Consider the following 20,264-nt stretch of genomic DNA (forward strand, 5'->3'; position numbering starts at 1 on the left):
GGTTCGAGATGAACATTTTATGTTAATGTTGGGAAGCTCAATTCCGTATACATGCATCAAAACCATGTGCTCATTTTAAAATATATATTTAATGTGACCTTATTTATTTATATATATATATATATATATATATATATATATATATATACAAAAATGAGGTAAATGTTCACTCGGTGTACATGTAATATATAATAAAATAATAAAGTCCACGTTAGTCCATCATCTTCTTTATATCAGTTTCATACATAGTACTTTCGCTGTCTCATGACAGCTCTTCAGTGTAACTGACATATACATATAATCTTACATAAATACATAAATACATGGATGTATATGTCAGTTACACTGAAGAGCTGTCATGAGACAGCGAAAGTACTATGTATGAAACTGATATAAAGAAGATGGACTAACGTGGACTTTATTATTTTATTATATATATATATATATATATATATATATATATATATATATATATATATATATATATATATAAATAAGGTCACATTATTTGTATTACTATTGATTTTATCAGAATTATCTATTTCCATACTATTGCTCGGCGAATATGAAAATTGCAACGCTCGATTCTTAAGGCCTGTGCGACACACTCGTGTAAGAAGTTTTAATGCAACATAAATGTATAACCACGATCAGACGAACAGTTACCTAAAGAAGGAGGCAGAATAGTTAATCGATTCATGTGTTCGTTTTAAATAACATTGAAGAAATGTATTTCACTTATATCCATTATGGAAATGACAAATTAGGAAAACAATCAACACAGCGTAATTTTTTAGTGGCGCAGTTAGTAAATCAAATGTACAAGTTACGCCCCCTTTAAAGGGAGGTAACTCCGTGTCTGTTTTGACTGGGCTCTTGTCTACCAAAATCAATAGAGGCGCTAATCTTGTGTCGCGTTCCAACAGTGAAACCAGTTTATTGCCGGTAGTGCGTGTTGTTTATCTTGAGTTGACGTTTTGGTTGTTTACATTTGTTCTTATGAAGTATATGTACTTTTGCACTGCCTGAGTTTTCACGATATATGATGTTGTAAAGAGGACCGAGTTGCGGATGACGACACGTAGATAGTGTTTGAGAGCTGGTAAGACATGTGGGGGGGATTCACTGAGTGGGATTCTGTTGGTATTTCTCAACATTCAGACTAGATCCAGTTTTAGTTTATTCCGAAATGCTTAATAAATGTATTAAGTTACTCAGTATCAGTATCATAAAAAGGGGCGTCAGCATTTTATTATGTCTAGTAACGGTAGATATTAACAAAATTATCCCTTATATTTAGTATTATTGCTATTATGGCGTTCTTTGCCATGTTTTCTGGACCAACGCTTCAACAGAACATTTCTTTTACCATTGTGATCGGTTGCCATATTACAACAGGAACTCAAGCACATATACAGATTTTTTTTAAAGGAGAAGTAAATTTTGTGAAGAAAAGTTGATATAGGATATTCATGGTAATGCGAGAAATGCTAGATATCAGAGACCATATAATAGATAATAATCTATTATATGGTCTCTGTAGATATACACAAGTATTGAAATAATCTGCTATTCAATTTGTGTATCGAAGTGGCATTATGTGTAAACATACTACCAAATGGGTTAGTTCAGCTGTCGTAAATGTTTTGACTTATAAATGTTTAGATTGAAGCAAAAAGGGGACAGGTATGGGGTGGGCGTGGCACCCCTTCATGTTACCCATTGCAGCTGCATATTGGTACTTCTGCCGAGCCATGCTTGCATGCCAATTGACAAGAAAGGAGTGAGTGAGTTGGATTTATACGGCTTTGAACAATATTCCAGTTATATCACAGCATGTCAACTTGATGTTGGAGGAAATCCTGAAGTGATGCAGGTCTTTGACATTTACCACCTTGGTGAAACCCATGAGCACATGTATGGGGCTGACAAGCCCAGAAACATAATCATAGTCGTTCTGCATGCCAAGAAAATAGGTCATTTGAATAGGGAATAAGTTTGGCTCTCAAGTTTAAGCTTTATAGCAAGTTGATTCAAGACGTCACATAAAAGTACCAGGCTGACTCATATCATGCATATGTCATTATCTGGCAATACAGGATAACCCTGTAGATGAGGAAAGAAAACATTGTCTCACATTTGTGCAAGTCACTAATTGCATTTAGACCATAGACATGAAATTGATTCCAGGCTGTTTCTCACTATATATAGTCCTGCACTTGGAAAATGTTTCACCATATTTTCTTTGGTAAATATTAGGGCTGTTACGATTCACTTGTGTATTCGGTGAATTGAACTGTATCCATTCATGAATTGAATTCATTATCCTTGGCCACTAGAATCAAATATTTATAAATCATGTGCATTTACATACCGTGTACATAAAAAGGTCCATAAGAACATATTATATGCATAGATTTCAAAGACAACACGGGGCGGTCGGGTAGCCTAGTGGTTAAAGCGTTCGCTCGTCACGCCGAAGACCCGGGTTCGATTCCCGACATGGGTACAATATGTGAAGCCCATTTCTGGTGTCCCCCGCCGTGAATATTGCTAAAAGCGGCGTAAAACCATACTCACTCACTCACTCACTCACTCACTCACTCACTCACTCACTCACTCACTCACTCACTCACTCACTCACTCACTCACTCACTCACTCACTCACTCACTCACTCACTCACTCACTCACTCAAAGACAACACTTTTATGATATTTAATTTAACAGTATTGTGGTCACTGGTCATTGTCTCATTTGAGCAGATACTAGTACCTGGATAAGTGCAGTATATAAATGTATAATATGTTAATAACTAACAAACCATTTCAAATAATTTATTTTCTTATTGTTTCACTGAATATAACAAATAATACACTGCTGACTTGTTATTGCATTTGTGAATTAATATTTGTATTTGTTACCCTATTTTCTTGATACAAATGGTATTCACCTCATACTGTATTTGTTGCAGCCCGAATAAATATGCAAAGGGTAAAATGCAAAAATGAACCTGGCAATTGGTATAAATGCCTTGTCCAAAATTAGCAGTACGGCGGATACAATTCTTTTGCAGATTACAAGAGGTGCACGAAATGCAATGGAACATTTAGAATTGAAGTGAACTTTATTGGAGGAGTTTGATGGTTGAAATCAGAACTATTTCCTTTTGTGCAAGATTCATAGGATAGGTCACATTATTGATGTTAGGGTCAACGGTTCTGTGTTTTTAATTATGCATGAAATAATTTCTGAGTGTGACGTCACATGATGCAATCCTCAAACCAAAACGGTAGAGCTCTGGCTTCAGAAATGCTTTTTTATTAGAGGCAAATTGAAGAATCAGCTTGTGTGTTTTTCTTACAGATGAATTACAAATACTCATTGCCACCTTGATGAGATTAGTGATTATCAAAGCCTAGATTACAATATGATGCTTTGGTAGTTTGCAGACAGGTTGACAGGTTGATGTCCTGTCCCTTTGACACCAATTCATAAGCATATTAAGCAATGCTAGGCTTGATGCTTGTACAAACCTTCCTTGTGAAGTCATGCATCATCTTGTTTTAATTTTTATTAATGTGTAACAATTGGACAGAGATGTATAAGTATGTGTAAAAACTTCCCACTTTTAGAAGAATCTAATTATGGATAAAACAATCTGTAAATACACCCTTATAGAACATTTTGGAGAAACGTTTTTAAAATAGACGTTTGCATTTTGATATTTCATTTGACAGATGCTTCTTTTATTGGTGAGGTGTTTCTATGTCAGACAATTATGTAGGTAATTGGTTTTGTGCATAAATTGCCCTGCAAACTATTCCAATGACACTGACACAGTGTTGTGGCATCAGCTGCAGCAAGACAGTATTACAGCATTATGTACACATCTGCTTATCAGTCAGTGTCAGATGAGGTAAAGTAAACTATGTTGCTGACTGTACAAATTCATTGATTCGACAGGTTTACAGCAGACATGGGTTGCTGAAGACCTATTCTACCCTGTATCTTCATGGGTCTCTGACCTGGCTGTGATAGGGGTCATTGTAACTTATGGTTTTAGGTAGTTCACTACATTTTTAGGCCATCTTCTCACATATGGGTTATTGATGTTGCATTACGGGTTGTAGTGTTTTAGATTGTCGTCCAAAGTACTCTTGATTGACAAGCTGGAGAAACTTACTGTTATTATAGTCTTTTCATTTTGATGTTTGGTAGAATAATATGAATTTTGTCAGTAAATATTGTCAGTTATGTAAACCACTTAAATGATATTCCTTACTGCTTTAATTTTGACTTGGCATCAGTTAATTTATTTCAATGGAGGTACTTCCAAATATGTTTCTATTTTGAATTGAACAGAAAAATAGCTTGCACAACAACAAACTTTAACTATAATAACTTTAAATATTAAAACAGTAATGGATAAAATGCAAAGTATAGTCTCTGATCACTTCAAACATCTGTAGAGATTTTTCGAGACACATTCAGAGGCCGATATTCGGCCCTAAGTCTGCAGTTAATGACAGTAAACCTTCCCAAATTCAATTAAACATTTCCCATTTTCTCAGAATTTATTAAAATAAAACATTAAAACAAAGGCACTTGGTGTGGAATCCTAGATAAGTCTCTGCATCTAAAAAACAATCATGAAGAGAACCCCTTTTCCTTGATAGAAGAGATGTTGTGTCCCTTGGGCATGCCAGGAACCTATGATTGTGGGTTCGAATCCCGGCTCGCCCTGATTATGTTTCTAGGTTTGTCAGCACCATACCCGTGCTCGTGGGTTCCACCAAAGTGGTAAATGACTGAGACCTGCATCACTTTGGGCTTTCCTCCCACATTAAGCTGACACGCCGCAATATAACTGGAATATTGTTAAACCAAACTCACTCATGATAGAAAAGATATTTATCATGATTTACAATGTCATAGGCAAGTTGAGAGAAGGTTTTCTAATTTTGATAGAACAAAGGAAAACCTAATATCCAATACCCAGATATGACTATCAATACCCAAACTGAATGATAAGAAGTGAGCATAAACTGAATGGCTACATTTTTTTTTATCTGGAGCCCTGTATGAAGTACAGTAAACTAGAGTTATAACAAACTCAAATGGACCCCTTATTTTAGTTTCTTATGACCACAGTTCATTTTAAACATATATGCAGCAAATGGCAGGGACCCAAAAGTAGGTTCATTATATCTGTCAGTTGGTTATAAATGAGTTCACCGTATTATGTATCGATACAATTTGCAGATTGTAATCTCATTGTATAGGTGACTCATTTCAGCCTTGTTATAGTTTTTTTAATCTTTACCATCTGACCAAAACAATAAAATGCCAAATCCTGAAAATGAAGTAAAGAACATTATTCTTTTCTTTTGATTTAGTTCATCGTACTCATGGTAATCTTTATGAATGTGTGTCTACAGCATATATCAACTGTATGACCTGTAGGGCTGACTATCAATACAGATCATAGAGGTTGATAATCATTAACTAAATATCGATTAATTATCGATAAATATCAGAGAAGTATCTTTGAGAAAATACACACAAAAAGTTCTGAAAGAAATGAAGATATTTCACTCCACTGGTGAGTGGTGTTACACTTATGCAGGGATTACTTTTTGAACATTTGGAGATATAACAAAAAAAGTTACCTTCCATCTTCAGCAATTGACGTTATTGACAATAACAAGTCTGTTTTGGTAAATCTAAACTTTATTTCATCACAATAGTTTATGTAAGATATTATCGATAACACAATTTTCATATCTCGTTTTTTCATATTTCTTCCCATCAACGATAATTCCAATTATCGATCTTTTTTTGCCAACCCTAATTACCTGTTTACTAATGGTTTACATGGTTTTAGTGGCAACATTTCCTTTCTTAGCAAGGTGAGCTCCAGTACCTCTGTATTACTTTTATGATGTACAGGTTTTTGAAAGTTTGAAACTGATAGTGTCAATAACTACACTTACAGTTGTCAGATGATGCAGATGTCTAGATGTATCTGTTAGTTATCGATTGATTGAGATGTGGTAGTGTACATACTTGTATATGTTTTAAACTGAAAACTTAGAGGATGTTCATATTGCATTGCTAAATACTGCAGAAGGTCGGTAGTTTGATCCCTGGCTGCATCACAACTTAAGAAGATAAAAGGTTGTACTTGTTGTTAACCTGCCTGGCTGAGTGCATTAAAGGGATTAAAACTGGTCGTCTTGGAGTCAATATATTGTGTCTGAGTGGGGTATTCACGTTAAACTGTGGCATGGTATTTCAGTGAGCTAACACGGCTTAAGTCCAGACTACTGCACATGGCACAAGCATTCAAACAAATGCATACATGCACGTTGCAATGTAAGTGCAAAAATCCTTTACATGAAGTTAAACCTCATTTCATTAAATCATGGCAATCGTATTTTGAGTCGTAAGCCTTTGAACTTAGAAGCCACCTTGTAAAGGCCTTGAAAAAAGAAAACATGCCTTGAACATGTCCTGTTGAAATTAAATGTTTTTGAGCAAATTCCCTTCTCAAAGAAATTACATTAAAATAAATATGCACCTTTTCCTTTTCCCTTTTATATATGATCTATATATGCTCAGTTCCTCGAACCTATTACTGTTCAAAGAACCCGTGAAGATCCAGCTTAGAATAGGTCTTCAGCAACCCATCCTTGTCCTAAGAGGCGACTTTGCTTGTCGTAATAGGCGACTAAAGGGATCGGGTGGTCAGGCTCACTGACTTGGTTGATGCATGTCATCGTATCAGAATTGGATTGATTGATGCTCACGATATCAATCACTGGATTTTCTGGTCCAGACTTGATTATTTACAGACTGCTGTCATATAGGTGGCATATTGCTGAGTGCGGTGTTAAACAACAAACTGTTCAAAGTGGCGCTATGCCAAACTTGCTCCCTCACTAACTCAGAATGTTTTGCTGGGAGCCTTGAAAGCTTTCAAAGAAATGCTGTAGAAAGCACTTTTACAAAATATAATATCCCTTATGTGTTTTTTTCTCTATCATTCAGTGTTGAAAATTCCCCATTGTTGAGCCCCACCCGTTCACCATGGTGACATACTGCCAGCAGATGGTCATGTTCTCAAGCCTCTATGTGGGCTACATGCTGTTTGTCTATGTGAGGAAGTCCTTCTCCTTCTCCACACCTGCCATCATGGAGGAAGATGTCTTAGAGAAGAGCCAGCTAGGTAAGTTCATCAATAGACCCCAGGATTCAGTAATACAATAATTCCCCAATTCAACATGATTGTCTCCCCTTGAGGATTCTTGGGATGAATCGGTCCCCAGTGACCATGCTGAGCGTACTAGTCTCCCTGCAGGAGCAGGATAGGTTCTGAACATTACATGTTATCTCCCCATTGGGAATCTTGCGCAGAGTACACTTCGTCTCCCCTGAGAATTGCAGGGACAGGATAAATCCCCACTGACTCTATGCTTTTGGATTTCAAGGCAGAATAGATCCCCTATACCCCATGCTTTTCTCCCAGTGGGGATTCTGGGGTACAATAAGTCCATAGTGACCCTTTCTTATGTCCTCATTGGGATTTCAGGGCTTGTATGTCTCTAATGGCTCCCCTGTGGGAACAACAGAATGGATCCCCAGTATTCCATGCTTGGCTTCCAATGGGAATTCTGGGGAGAGTAGGTCCTGAATAACCCATGCTTGTCTCACTGTTGGGACTTCATGGTAGAAGTACCATGTGGTTGTCTCACTGTGGGGACTTCACAAGAAAAGTACCCCATGCTTGTCTCACTGTGGGGACTTCAGGGCAGAAGTATCCCATGCTTGTCTCACTGTTGGGACTTCACGGGAGAAGTACTACATGCTTGTCTCACTGAAGTACCCCATGCTTGTCTCACTGTGGGGACTTCACAAGAGAAGTACCCCATGCTTGTCTCACTGTTGGAATTTCATGGGAGAAGTCACCCATGCTTGTCTCACTGAAGGCAGAAGTACCCCATACAACTAGGTGGATTGTTGATCATGTTATCAAGCACTGGTTTGCATGGCTTATCCCTTCTTAAACAAGTATTTTTTGGAGTTGGAACATGAATCCGAATGTATCCGTTTGCCATTTTGATAATCTAATAACTGAGGTATTTGTCCAGGTTTGATAGTGAGCAGTCAGATGTTCGGCTACATGGTGAGCAAGTTCATCAGCGGCATCATGGTCGACTTCTACAGCCCCACCTTCCTGTTTGCTGCGGGACTGTTCTTCACCGGACTCACTGCCGTCATATTTACAGGTGAGTACTTGCTGCAGTAGTCACACCAAAACACAGCTCATTCCTCACAACTTCTGGGATTTTTTCTCAGTAGACATTGAAGCAGAAAAAGAAATTATTCCTAAATCCCTAAAATCTAGACAGTCTTGATATTCAAAGAACAAAAAACAAACCCAGAATTTTTACAGATTACCGGCATCTAAACTATTGATCAGTCTGTTCCAAAACCTTTGAGTATACTTGCCTAAACTTGGTTTTCGGCACAATTTGCAGCAGATTTAGTGTTATTATATGGACAATCATGAGCGGAGCTAACTAGGTCTAACAGAATGGTACTAGACTCAATCTTTGGACTTGTAGCTAAAGTGACAGATTGTCATCACGTTGTTCTCACAGCAGGATTGAACTGACTGATTGACTGGCTTGACTGATTTCTCATGGCCTAATACTACTGCATGTTTCAAGTATTTACTACAATTTTTCAAATATGTATTGTGTAGGATTTGTACAGGCTTGAAAAGGCCTTACATTTAAAGGTCCCTTTTCAAAAGCCTTGATTTTTAGTGTCAACCTTGAAAAGCTTTGAAAATCACCAAAATAGCTTGAAGAACCTGAATTAGTACAAAATTACATATGCTTGTTTTTGAAAGTAGTAATATTTATTGCTTAATTTATTTTATTTGTTGGTTGTGAAAATATATCTTGTTGGAAAAGTTGTGATGTTCATGCTGCTTCTTAGGTCTTACAGGGCGGTCGGGTAGCCTAGTGGTTAAAGCGTTCGCTCGTCATGCCGAAGACCCGGGTTCGATTCCCGACATGGGCACAATGTGGGAAGCCCATTTCTGGTGTCCCCCGCCGTGCTATTGCTGGAATATTGCTAAAAGCGGCGTAAAACCTTACTCACTCACTCACTCTTAGGTCTTACGACTGATATCTGGTATGCTGGATTTAAAGAAGTAAGACTAATAACCCAAATAAAAAAGCCTTGAAAGGGACAGTTGAAAGTCTTGAAAATGCCTTGAATTTAAGTGTCTCATGTTTGTATGAACCTTGTTGTCATTATTGTGTATTGCAGTGTTCAACTCATGGATGATGTTCACAGTCATCTGGTTCCTCAATGGTATAGTACAGGGGACAGGCTGGCCGGCCTGTGCTGTGCTCATTAAACGGGTAGGCTATATTCAGGTGTCGACTGGCAATGGGCAGAAGAATTTGAGATATTGTCAAAGACCCATTGCTTTCTATTATATTTAAGTTTTTCAAACCTCTTTATCTTTGATATATTTGTAATTGAAATTGATGCATTGTTAAGTGTATTTTTAGAGAGTTTGTTTTTTATTTGGTGTTCTCTAATGGAGCTTGTGAAGGCATTAGATGTTATAAGAACTAAAGGCTAGTAGGACGGTTTTGTAGCTTTGCACTAGCAAAAGTAGTAAGAACAGAGCAGTACATTGCCATGGTTTCAGAGCTACTGTACAGTCAAGGCCTGAACTACATGTCTGACATTTGAATAAACAGTAAAACATTGTTCAAAAATGTTTTAAAATACTGTGGATATTTATTTTTTTTCTAAAATAACATATACCAATAACTTTAATGAAAATGGAAAACATCAATAGGGAGAAATAAATTATGCCATAGATGTCTTTTAAATTAAAATAATTATTACTGAGCATGGAAGATGAAGAGACTGATTCCTGTTAGAACGGACATTGTTACTATTGCAGTGGTTCTCTCCGGATCAGTTTGGCACGTGGTGGAGCATACTGTCTACGTCAATGAACACTGCTGGCACCGTGGGTCCACTGGTGTCAGCAGCCCTTGTTACCTCGCACGGCTGGAGGATAGGAATCATTGCATCAGGTGGGCAGATGGAATCATTGTATCAGGTGGGCAGATAGAATCATTGCATCAGGTGGGCAGATGGAATCATTACATCAGGTGGGCATATAGAATCATTGCCTCAGGTGGGCGGATAGAATCATTGCATCAGGTTGGCAGATGGAATTATTACATCAGGTGGGCATATAGAATCCTTGCATCAGGTTGGCAGATGGAATCATTGCCTCAGGTGCATGGATAGAATCATTGTATCAGGTGGGCGGATAGAATAATTGCATCAGGTGGGCAGATAGAATAATTGCATCAGGTGGGCAGATGGAATCATTGCATCGGATGGGCAGATAGAATCATTGCATCAGGTGGGCAGATAGAATCATTGCATCAGGTGGGCGGATAGAATCATTGCATCGGATGGGCAGATTGATTCATTGCATTAGGTGGGCAGATTGAATCATTGCATCAGGTGGGCAGATCGAAACATTGCATCAGGTGGGCGGATGGAATCATTACATCAGGTGGGTGGATGGAATCATTACATCAGGTGGGCATATAGAATCCTTGCATCAGGTGGGCAGATGGAATCCTTGCATCAGGAGGGCAGAATCATTGTATCAGGTGGGCAGAAGGAATCCTTACATCAGGTGGGCGGATAGAATAATTGCATCAGGTGGGCAGATAGAATCATTGCATCAGGTGGGCAGATAGAATCATTGCACCGGGGAGGCAGAAAGAATAAATGTATCAGGTGGGCAGATAGAATCATTGCACCAGGGAGGCAGATAGAATAAATGCATCAGGGGGGCAGATAGAATCATTGCATCGCATGCTGGCTATGTATTTGCCCTATTGTATGTTGCAGGGTTGCAGGTTTGATGGCGATGTGTTTTCCCCATTGCGTCTTTCATGTTGCAGGTTTGATGGCGATGTGTTTTTCTGGGGTGTGTCTGCTGCTGCTGCAGGACTATCCCCCGGGCAGTGAACCAAGTGCTAGACCCGATGCTCCCAAACTCAAAGATTTCTGTAAGTAACTTTATAGGATAGGCATACATATGCAAACAATTTCACTTGTGCAACATTTAGACATGTCAGCATATGAACTGGCTCATGTTTGGATTTGTAGGGACCAAATTAAGGACGTTAAGGTCATGAGGGCAAGTGAACTGTTTTTGTTGGAAAGTAAATTTGCACTTGTCCTGGATCAATTCAGATCCTTCTGATCCCTATTTCTAACCCATGATCTTTGTCACAATGCATAAATTATTTTCCTTCATGATGGATTTATTTTTCAATTGAATTATTACTTAAGTAGTGCAATGTCAAATTAAAAAAAGGTGGATATTGCCAAATATATACTTTGTACTTTTATGAACTGAAAAAAAGCCATGCCCACTTGCGGACTACTGTTTCCTGATCAGCTCATAATAGAATGGGCAGGGCTTCTGTTTCATTATTGCCCTGAATGGTGTCACTGATTTGACATCGTTGTCATGGTGTATTCTCGGTAAGGAAACTCAGCTCTCTAATGTATGAATGTCAGTACAGGCCGGTCTGCCAATTTGTTTGGATAATTACAAGACAGTTAATGATGAACATATAGACCCAGAAACTGTGCTCCATATATATATATATATATATATATATATAGATATATAGATAGATATATATCTATCTATATATATATCTCTCTCTATATATATATATATATATATATATATGTATGCATGATGTTCATGTAGAGATATGCTTCTTGTAATTGCCAGCATTAGCGCAGCAGAAGTCTCGTCTGCCGGTGTTGTTCCGCTGTCCGTTGTATGTGATGGTCTGCATCAACTACTGGATTGTCTCCTTCATACGTGGCGGATGTAACGACTGGGGCCAGCTCTATCTCATAGAGGAGAAGGGGCAACCATCATTTATTGGTATAGTTTACATGAACATAATTTTAGGATTGGTTGGTTGGTTTGTTGTTTAACGCCGCACTCAGCAATATTCCAGCTATATGACGGCGGTCTGTAAATAATCGAGTCTGGACCAGACAATCCAGTGATTAATATCATGAGCATCGATCCACGCAATTGGTATCAATGACATGCATCAACGAAGTTAGCGAGCCTGACCACCTGATCCAATTAGTCGCCTTTTACGACAAGCATAGTCACCTTTTACGGCAAGCATGGGTTGCTGAAGATCTATTCTACCCTGGAATCTTCACGGGTCTGGTGACACACATGAATCAAGGCTTAAACCAAAGATGACTCGAATGTTGATGCCTTGTCTTGAAAATGAGACATTTCATTGAAAAGACAATAGCAATCAATGGTTAAGTTCCATAACAATTAATGTTTAAGGCAATAACATTCAATGCTTAAGGCCAAAACAATCTATGGTTAAGACCATGGATTTAACAATTATAAGTTATTTTCCTGTAAATGAAATGAAAATTACATCTATGTCAGAATAAGTACACAAACATAAATAAATAGGCAAACTCTATTTTTGGTGCAGATGCCACATTCAATATAAACGATTGCTAGGCTTCAAATAAATTTATGAAACTCAAACTTATATCATGCTTTGATGAGAGAAGATGCCATCATGTGATGAAATATTTCAAGTGACTTTAGTTATCAACACTACATACAGTAAAATCCCAGGGATCATCAATACCATGTCAAATTATCCTTTGTTTGAGAGAAGTGGATTCCTTTCTTGGACATGCACATGTTCTCCCATTGATGTAAAGTTAGTCATCAACAGCAACAGTTTCACAAGGTTTCACTGAAGAACATATAGGGTGTTTTCATTGTCTTACAGGAAGTGCTTTCACAAGCAGCCAGGAAGTTGGTGGAATTGTGGGATCTGTACTGGCAGGCTACATATCGGATTATTTGGTTTATAAGGTTAGTATGAGATACCATGTTGGATTGTGAGATGTGAGGCGAGGAGAGATTGGGTTTAACATCTTGTTCAGGATGATAGCAGCAAACTGACTAAGCCGACCAGGCCTTGTTTTATCCATATCGGGTAACAACAAATACCAGGGAGGCCAGGGATCAAACCACCAACTTTCCACTCTCCGGGCAGACACAATTGTATTCCAAACCTTCTCAGACTTCTTGTAGGTGTCATAGACAACTACTTTGTTTCAGTGCTTGAGTGAATTTACTCAGACTGATGCTACTGTTTGTTACAGAAAGGATGGCAGGTGAATCCACGTCTCAAGGTGGTGTTGTGGTTTACCTGGATGACAGCTGTGTGTATCTACCTGTTGCTGTACTACGTTCAGGCGGACTCGCCTAAAGTAAGTCAAGTGACAGAGTAGTAGTACCTGTACTAGGCTCAATAGAACCTACCTAAAGTAAGTCTAGTTGTCAGGGTAGTGGTACATGTGGTATGTTTAGGACTAACCTTAAGTAAGTCTAGTTATCAGGGTAGTGGTACATGTGGTATGTTCAGGACTTACCTAAAGTAAGTCAAGTTGTCAGGGTAGTGGTACATGTGGTATGTTCAGGACTTACCTAAAGTAAGTCAAGTTGTCAGGGTAGTAGTACATGTACTGTGTTCAGGGGGACACACCTAAAGTAAGTCAAGTTGTCAGGGTAGTAGTACATGTACTGTGTTCAGGGGGACACACCTAAGGTAAGTCAAGTTGTCAGGGTAGTAGTACATGTACTGTGTTCAGGGGGACACACCTAAGGTAAGTCAAGTTTTCAGGGTAGTGGTACATGTGGTATGTTCAGGACTTACCTAAAGTAAGTCTAGTTGTCAGGGTAGTGGTACATGTACTGTGTTCAGGGGGACACACCTAAGGTAAGTCAAGTTGTCAGGGTAGTAGTACATGTACTGTGTTCAGGGGGACACACCTAAGGTAAGTCAAGTTTTCAGGGTAGTGGTACATGTGGTATGTTCAGGACTTACCTAAAGTAAGTCTAGTTGTCAGGGTAGTGGTACATGTACTGTGTTCAGGGGGACACACCTAAGGTAAGTCAAGTTGTCAGGGTAGTGGTACATGTGGTATGTTCAGGACTTACCTAAAGTAAGTCTAGTTGTCAGGGTAGTGGTACATGTGGTATGTTTAGGACTAACCTTAAGTAAGTCTAGTTATCAGGGTAGTGGTACATGTGGTATGTTCAGGACTTACCTAAAGTAAGTCAAGTTGTCAGAGTAGTAGTACATGTACTGTGTTCAGGAGGACTCACCGAAAGTAAGTCTAGTTGTCATTTCTGAAGACACTGTTATCTTCAGTAGGTTAATAACACTCGACCTTCACATAAGAGGCTGTCTTCAAGATTTTTCATAAATATACAGATAGAAAAAAATAAGCAAGCACATAATTCATGAAGCCTTGGGTATGGGAACATCCCAACTATCAACAGTGTAAACATACCACTGCACTCAGTGTGACTAAACACAGCAATGAAACATGCACATGGAAATCATGTATCAAAGATGTGGTGCAGGTAAACATAGGGACAAGGCATGTGTGCGTTGTCAAACGTCATTGTGGTATCATGACTGGCAAACAGGGGACATTGTGATGAGACGTGGTTGTGGACCGAAGCCCAAAACAACCATTGCCAAAGAAGGCTCATCACTTTACAGGATTGCTTTAAATCCTCTTCACAAGTTACCCTGTGTTTAGAGCATAATATTTAGCAAACGTATGGTCTGTAATTGCCTCGAATTGGCTGGCCTCAAAAGTCGTTTTCCTGTGGCAGAAATCAGAATGACCAATGTTTACAATTCAAGTGGGTATGGTGGTATGGCATCCGATGGTGTGGAGCGGGATCACGTTTGACATCAAGACTGGCCTCATTTGCCTTGATAGCAGGGTCGTTTGCACCCAGGGCGGGGCAATTGTTTGAATTTCAACAGGACAACATCCATCCTCACAGTGCTAAGGTCTCCATGGATATGCTGCTGTCCTGGCCTGCCAGATGTTCCGACTTGAGCCCCATTGCACATCTTTGGGATGTTCTTAATCATCATGTCAAAGAACGTTATTAGCTCTTCAGGAATCTCATACAGAGCAATATACATGCCCAGGCAGTTGTCCAGAGTCTTGGGGGTCACACACGTTACTAACGTTCAGTATTGTGACACCTCGTTATTGTTGTGGTCAATGTATTTCTCCTTGGTGGTAAACTGAGTTTTTCTTCGAATTCATGAGCTCCCTTAATTCTTTCCTTCCATGTAGACTCCATGTAATAAGACATTTCATGTTAAATCAAAGGTAATAACACTCTTTGAACAAATTGACAGTGCATGTATTTCCTATTCAATTACCCATATGTCCAAAATTATCACCAAAAATTCTAGCCACTTCAGTCGGCTAGAGAATATATACATCCTAGATCTATCCCTGCATCTATCATGGCAGTCTGTAAGTAAGGGATCTCAGACTTGGTCTTGGTGGAAGTAGTAAGACTTGAGGTGGATAGGTTAAAAATCAGACCAAGGGTCCCCTGAGGTCTTTCTACTCTCACCAAGACTGAATTTGAGGTTGTGAACCGACTTACAAAACTCTTTTTAGTTGCATTAATCAAATATGTTGTACCTGTACCCCTGCTTAAAATTGGCTCGTTTAACCACCATAAATATGATAGCATGTGCAGCAACCGATGGGCGACATTCGATGAAACAAACCATGTGTTCAGTGAACCGTTACTTCATCACTTGCCCCGGTGACTCATTGGGAAACACTTGATTTCAATACTTAACATGATACAAGTGTGTTTGGCACAGATGGACGTATCCTTTAAGAGATATTGTATGAATGAATTGCTGAGTCGAATTGTTTGATAGGCATTACTTAGAAATTGATCGATGACAAAGTGGAGATAAGCCTTGCTTGACAACGGTATAAGGATCTATACCGAAACATCACCTTTACAGTAAATAATGAAGTTGTTTTCCCTAAATTATCTCTAAGTTGAATTGCTGAATTGTTTATTTTGCTGAAATTGCTTTGCAGTTTTGGGTGAGTGCCCTAGGGTTTGGTATTGGCTTTGGACTGTATGGTGCCACAGCCATGTTTGGAGTCACATCCATGGAAACAGCTCCATCTCGCATGGAGGGAACAGCTCATTCTATTGCAGCCCTTGCTTCTAACCGTGAGTAACTCTCTTTCAGCCTTCAAAATTCACACCAGTCTGATAGCCCAAAACTACTGAATTGTGCTGAGGGCAAGTAAAAATCCAGTGCTGTTTGTCCCAATTGACTAGTTGTATATGAGTTCTCAATGCTTTAATTTTGCTACAACATTTTTGCCTTGTTCAAGAAGGACTAGCTACAACTCTGAGGTATATTAAAATAAACTTTAAACTAGTCTTTATACTCGTCCTCTAAACTAGTCTTTAAAAAATGAATTTCTAAGGCTGCTGTTTGTATTTGAGGATTCACAAACTGTACAAATAATTAATCTGGAAAGGTAGAAATAGTCATTAAGTTGTTTATTGCCGGAGACACTTGTGCTTCTGATCAGCATTTTGTTGCACTTTTTTATTCAAAAATAGAGTCTAACAGCGAATAATAAGTTCAATACGTTGTTGACTTATAAGGTCTGATCAATCAAAAATGTGTTTTCCAAGTTATGAATAACTTTAATGATACAGCTATGAAGTGCCCATTGTGAGGGGCCTTTAGTGTGACATGGCTGATAGTAGTCAACATACCCAAAAGTTGCTTGCCTGGTGCAGTCTTGTTCATGAAGCTTTTTGCTGCATTTGAATTCTGTTTTAGTAGACACAGTTATGTTTCACCTGTGGCTCATTTGTGTAAGACACTGCAGTTAGCTGTACAGAGTTGCTTCTCTTTGGTCGGCCTGGCTCCTGCTTATAATCCTTTGTTTGTCAGCACAATACCCGTGCTCATAGTGGTAAACGTCCAAGACATGCATCACTTTTGGCTTACTCCCACACAAAGCTGATACAACAACAATAATGTTAATCCCAGCTGATTCACTCATTCATTTGACCGCCTCTGAGTAGGTCGGGGGATCAATCCCTGACAATGTCATATCAAAAGATGTTAAAAGATGGTACTTGTTGTTATCCTGCCTGGTGCTCAGCATTAAGGGAATAAAACAAGGACTGGTTCGGCGCCGAGTTAGTATACTGTGTCTGAGTGGGGTATTCATGTTAAAACTGCAGCATAGTATCTCAGTGGGCTATAAAACCAGAATCAGTCCGGGTATTACAAGCAGCCACACATGCATGCATGTTGCTGTATAAGTGTAATAATATTGAACGAGACATTACCTCAATTCACTTCACCTCTCCATTGTTTCTGTTGCAGTGGGTATTGTAGCATCAGGCCTTCCTCTTAGTCTGATTGCAAGGTTCTACAACTGGCATGCATCGTTCATCGTCCTTGGTTATCTATCCATGGGGTCAGCGTTGCTTGCCTACTTCAGTCAGTGGCCATTCAGTCCGCCATCAGAACAGGAAGAAGTTGATAATGCCGAGGAGAAGAAAACAAACTGAAGTGATGTCATCGTTGTTTTATTACACATCTCAGTCAGAATATCATTCAGCATATTTTACATTCAGATGTTAATTATCCAGATAAATGAATAGTGAATGTGTTTACATCTAAACAGAAACAGTTCTTGAATCGGATTGAAAAGACAAGATGAGGAGTTTAGTAATCAAGTTATTTTCAAATAAAAGCTAAAACAAATATTGATCCTAGTTAGGCTCCAATCTCATCATTGTTTTGACATGCTCATTGAGACAAACACAATATTTACCATAACTTCAGCTTGAAATTCTATATATTCAATGAAATCGTGATTCTCTGGATTCCTGATGATGTCTGTCATCCATTGCAAAAAACTTCACTATGGAATCATTGTTTTGTGTGTGAGACCTTGTCAGCTACCCAAGCTCATTATCAGTTTACAGTATTAAAGCAGTGTTTTAAATTCAGATATTTTCAAGCCAGACTGGAGGACTGGCAAGAATTCATAATAAAAGTTGCCAGTCCAGACTTTTTTGGTAACTGTGACAATGTTCCATACATTCCATGTTGCCATACCAAAGTCAATCTCATTAAAATCAGATCTTAGTTCTCGCTTCCGCTAAACAAAGATCTGAGGGCATCCCATTATGGGTCACGTCAGAACGACCTTTCATCCGACCAATCAAAGCGTCGCTTACCAGATCATGAAAGTGACAGTCGGATTGTGTTTTCTAATCCTCGAAAATGTTAACACGGGGTATTCCGAATGATATTTATGGCCTGTACGACTGATTCCATTAAAATTATCATCTTTCTCTCGCTTCCGTGGGATAAACATTTGAATGGAGGAGGCGTTTCACAGTACGTGGGAAGCACTGCCATACAATCTCAACCATATATTAGATATTCCGGAATTCCGTTTGTTCACTTTCCAAAATTTTAATAGAGAACTGTGTCAACATATCTTTTAAGCGTAGTCTGAAATGGAAGGCGCCAGGTTGAAACAAATGCTGTAAAAGCTCAAGAAAGCTGCTTTCTAATTGGCTAATGTTGACTTCTTTTTAATCATTTCAGTGGTCGGCCAAAGTTTGCAAGAGGTCGTTCTGACGTGACCCATAATGGGACATCCCAAGATCTTTGTTTCACGGCAGTGAGAACTTAGATCTGATTTTAATGAGATTGTACCAAAGTTTAAGAGAAAGTTTTTCTCCATGGATGTTTTGATTTGATGCAGAATACAAATTGAACCATTCAGCAATGAATTTTGTAACCCAAGTTGATGACACTGTCAGTTATAGTCAGTTGATCATGCATCATTCATCTACATGAAATAATTATTGGCAGTTTTCTGCGATCCATTAATATTGCATCATTATCTATATACCTCTCGCGATGTAAGTTCACACCTGTATTTTTTTAACTAAGTTTACAACAAAAAATGAGCCTGAATATCTGACATGCATGTTTATGTTCTCGACTATATTGAAATCTGGAGCAAAGCATTTCGTTTTTTGCATTTTATATCCCATTTCAAGATGTCCAATATATGATTGCTTTATTAATAATATTAATGATATAAATGATAAATAAGAATGACATATTTGTAATGTTTCACACCCATCAATGAGCATCAATAAGCTTGGGTTTACTTACTAACGGTCTCACTGTAACTTTAGAGCTGTTATGTTGATCTCTCAGCCTAAAAATTCATACGAATGGAGCCACAACTGGTTTCATTCATATAGGAAAGGATGTGAAGAAAAGAGAAAAGCGGACAAACAACAGATGGTAACTTGAGGGAAGTACGGGTTAGCAAGGAGTGAATGTTATGCAGAAGATATATAGTGCAGAGATATAGATTAATATCTGAAGGATCTTTTATATAATCATCTTCATTGATCTAGTCATTTTACAGCGTTATTACCAATCAAATCTCTTTTAGGACCTCTGATAGCCTTGTCATACATGTCCTTAAGTTTTTTTACCTTAAGTCCTTGCATCTTGAACTTAATTGTCTTCATACATGATGTCGTTAAATCGTCAAGTCTTCATGTGGTATATGTCCTTAAACCTTATTCAGTCCTTATTATATTATCCTTAAGTCTTTATATATGTAATGTTAACGTCCTTAAGTCTGTATCATCATGTAAGAAATCCCCCTCCCCCATGTCCTTAAACCTCATAAAGTCCTTATTATTTGTGCTTAAGTCTAGATATGTCCCTTTCTCCTTAGACTGTATTGTCTTCATTTATTTCATTACTCACTAATGTGATGTTATGTTAATACTTTTTTATTTCTGACGGCTGTCTGAAGAACTTCCCTATTCAACAATGTTAGGCCTGAAAGTTATTTTCAAAATGACGAGGTCAGCAATTTTTTTCTGTTGGCAGAAGTCCCATCATAAACGGGGACAGAAGTTCATTAAGGCAAGGAAAGATAACTCTTTTAGAACTTATTTTAAAACCTGAAATTACTTATTTAACTGAATTTCTTTTCACAAGGCAAGTTTTCAATGACCCACACAATGATGAACCATATGTTTAAACTTTTCACAGCCTTTGGTATGCAAACCCATATGCTTTCATGTAATATGGAGAGGCAGATGTTATGTTTCCTGATGTGTGTACATTCATCATGTGTATTGGCGTCAAGTTTAGGATGTCTGAAGGAAAATGATCTTTGGAGGGACGAG

At 38.4% G+C, this 20,264-nt stretch overlaps 1 protein-coding gene across 1 annotated transcript; it reads left to right on the top strand.

Moving 5' to 3' along the window:
* The first annotated feature begins 906 nt into the window (after positions 1 to 906).
* Positions 907 to 18,276, top strand: LOC124117775 (glucose-6-phosphate exchanger SLC37A4-like). Its single transcript, XM_046479785.2, has 11 exons — positions 907 to 1,102; positions 7,052 to 7,229; positions 8,152 to 8,289; positions 9,344 to 9,438; positions 9,996 to 10,131; positions 11,023 to 11,130; positions 11,871 to 12,029; positions 12,925 to 13,010; positions 13,304 to 13,411; positions 16,085 to 16,223; positions 17,407 to 18,276. The coding sequence occupies exons 2-11, from the start codon at positions 7,091 to 7,093 to the stop codon at positions 17,592 to 17,594; spliced, it is 1,296 nt and encodes a 431-aa protein (XP_046335741.1). The 5' UTR covers positions 907 to 1,102; positions 7,052 to 7,090; the 3' UTR covers positions 17,595 to 18,276.
* The last annotated feature ends 1,988 nt before the right edge of the window (positions 18,277 to 20,264 follow it).

Source organism: Haliotis rufescens, unplaced genomic scaffold (genome assembly GCF_023055435.1).
Source record: "Haliotis rufescens isolate VD_foot unplaced genomic scaffold, xgHalRufe1.0.p SCAF_6, whole genome shotgun sequence".
Classification (NCBI taxonomy): Eukaryota; Metazoa; Mollusca; class Gastropoda; order Lepetellida; family Haliotidae; genus Haliotis; species Haliotis rufescens.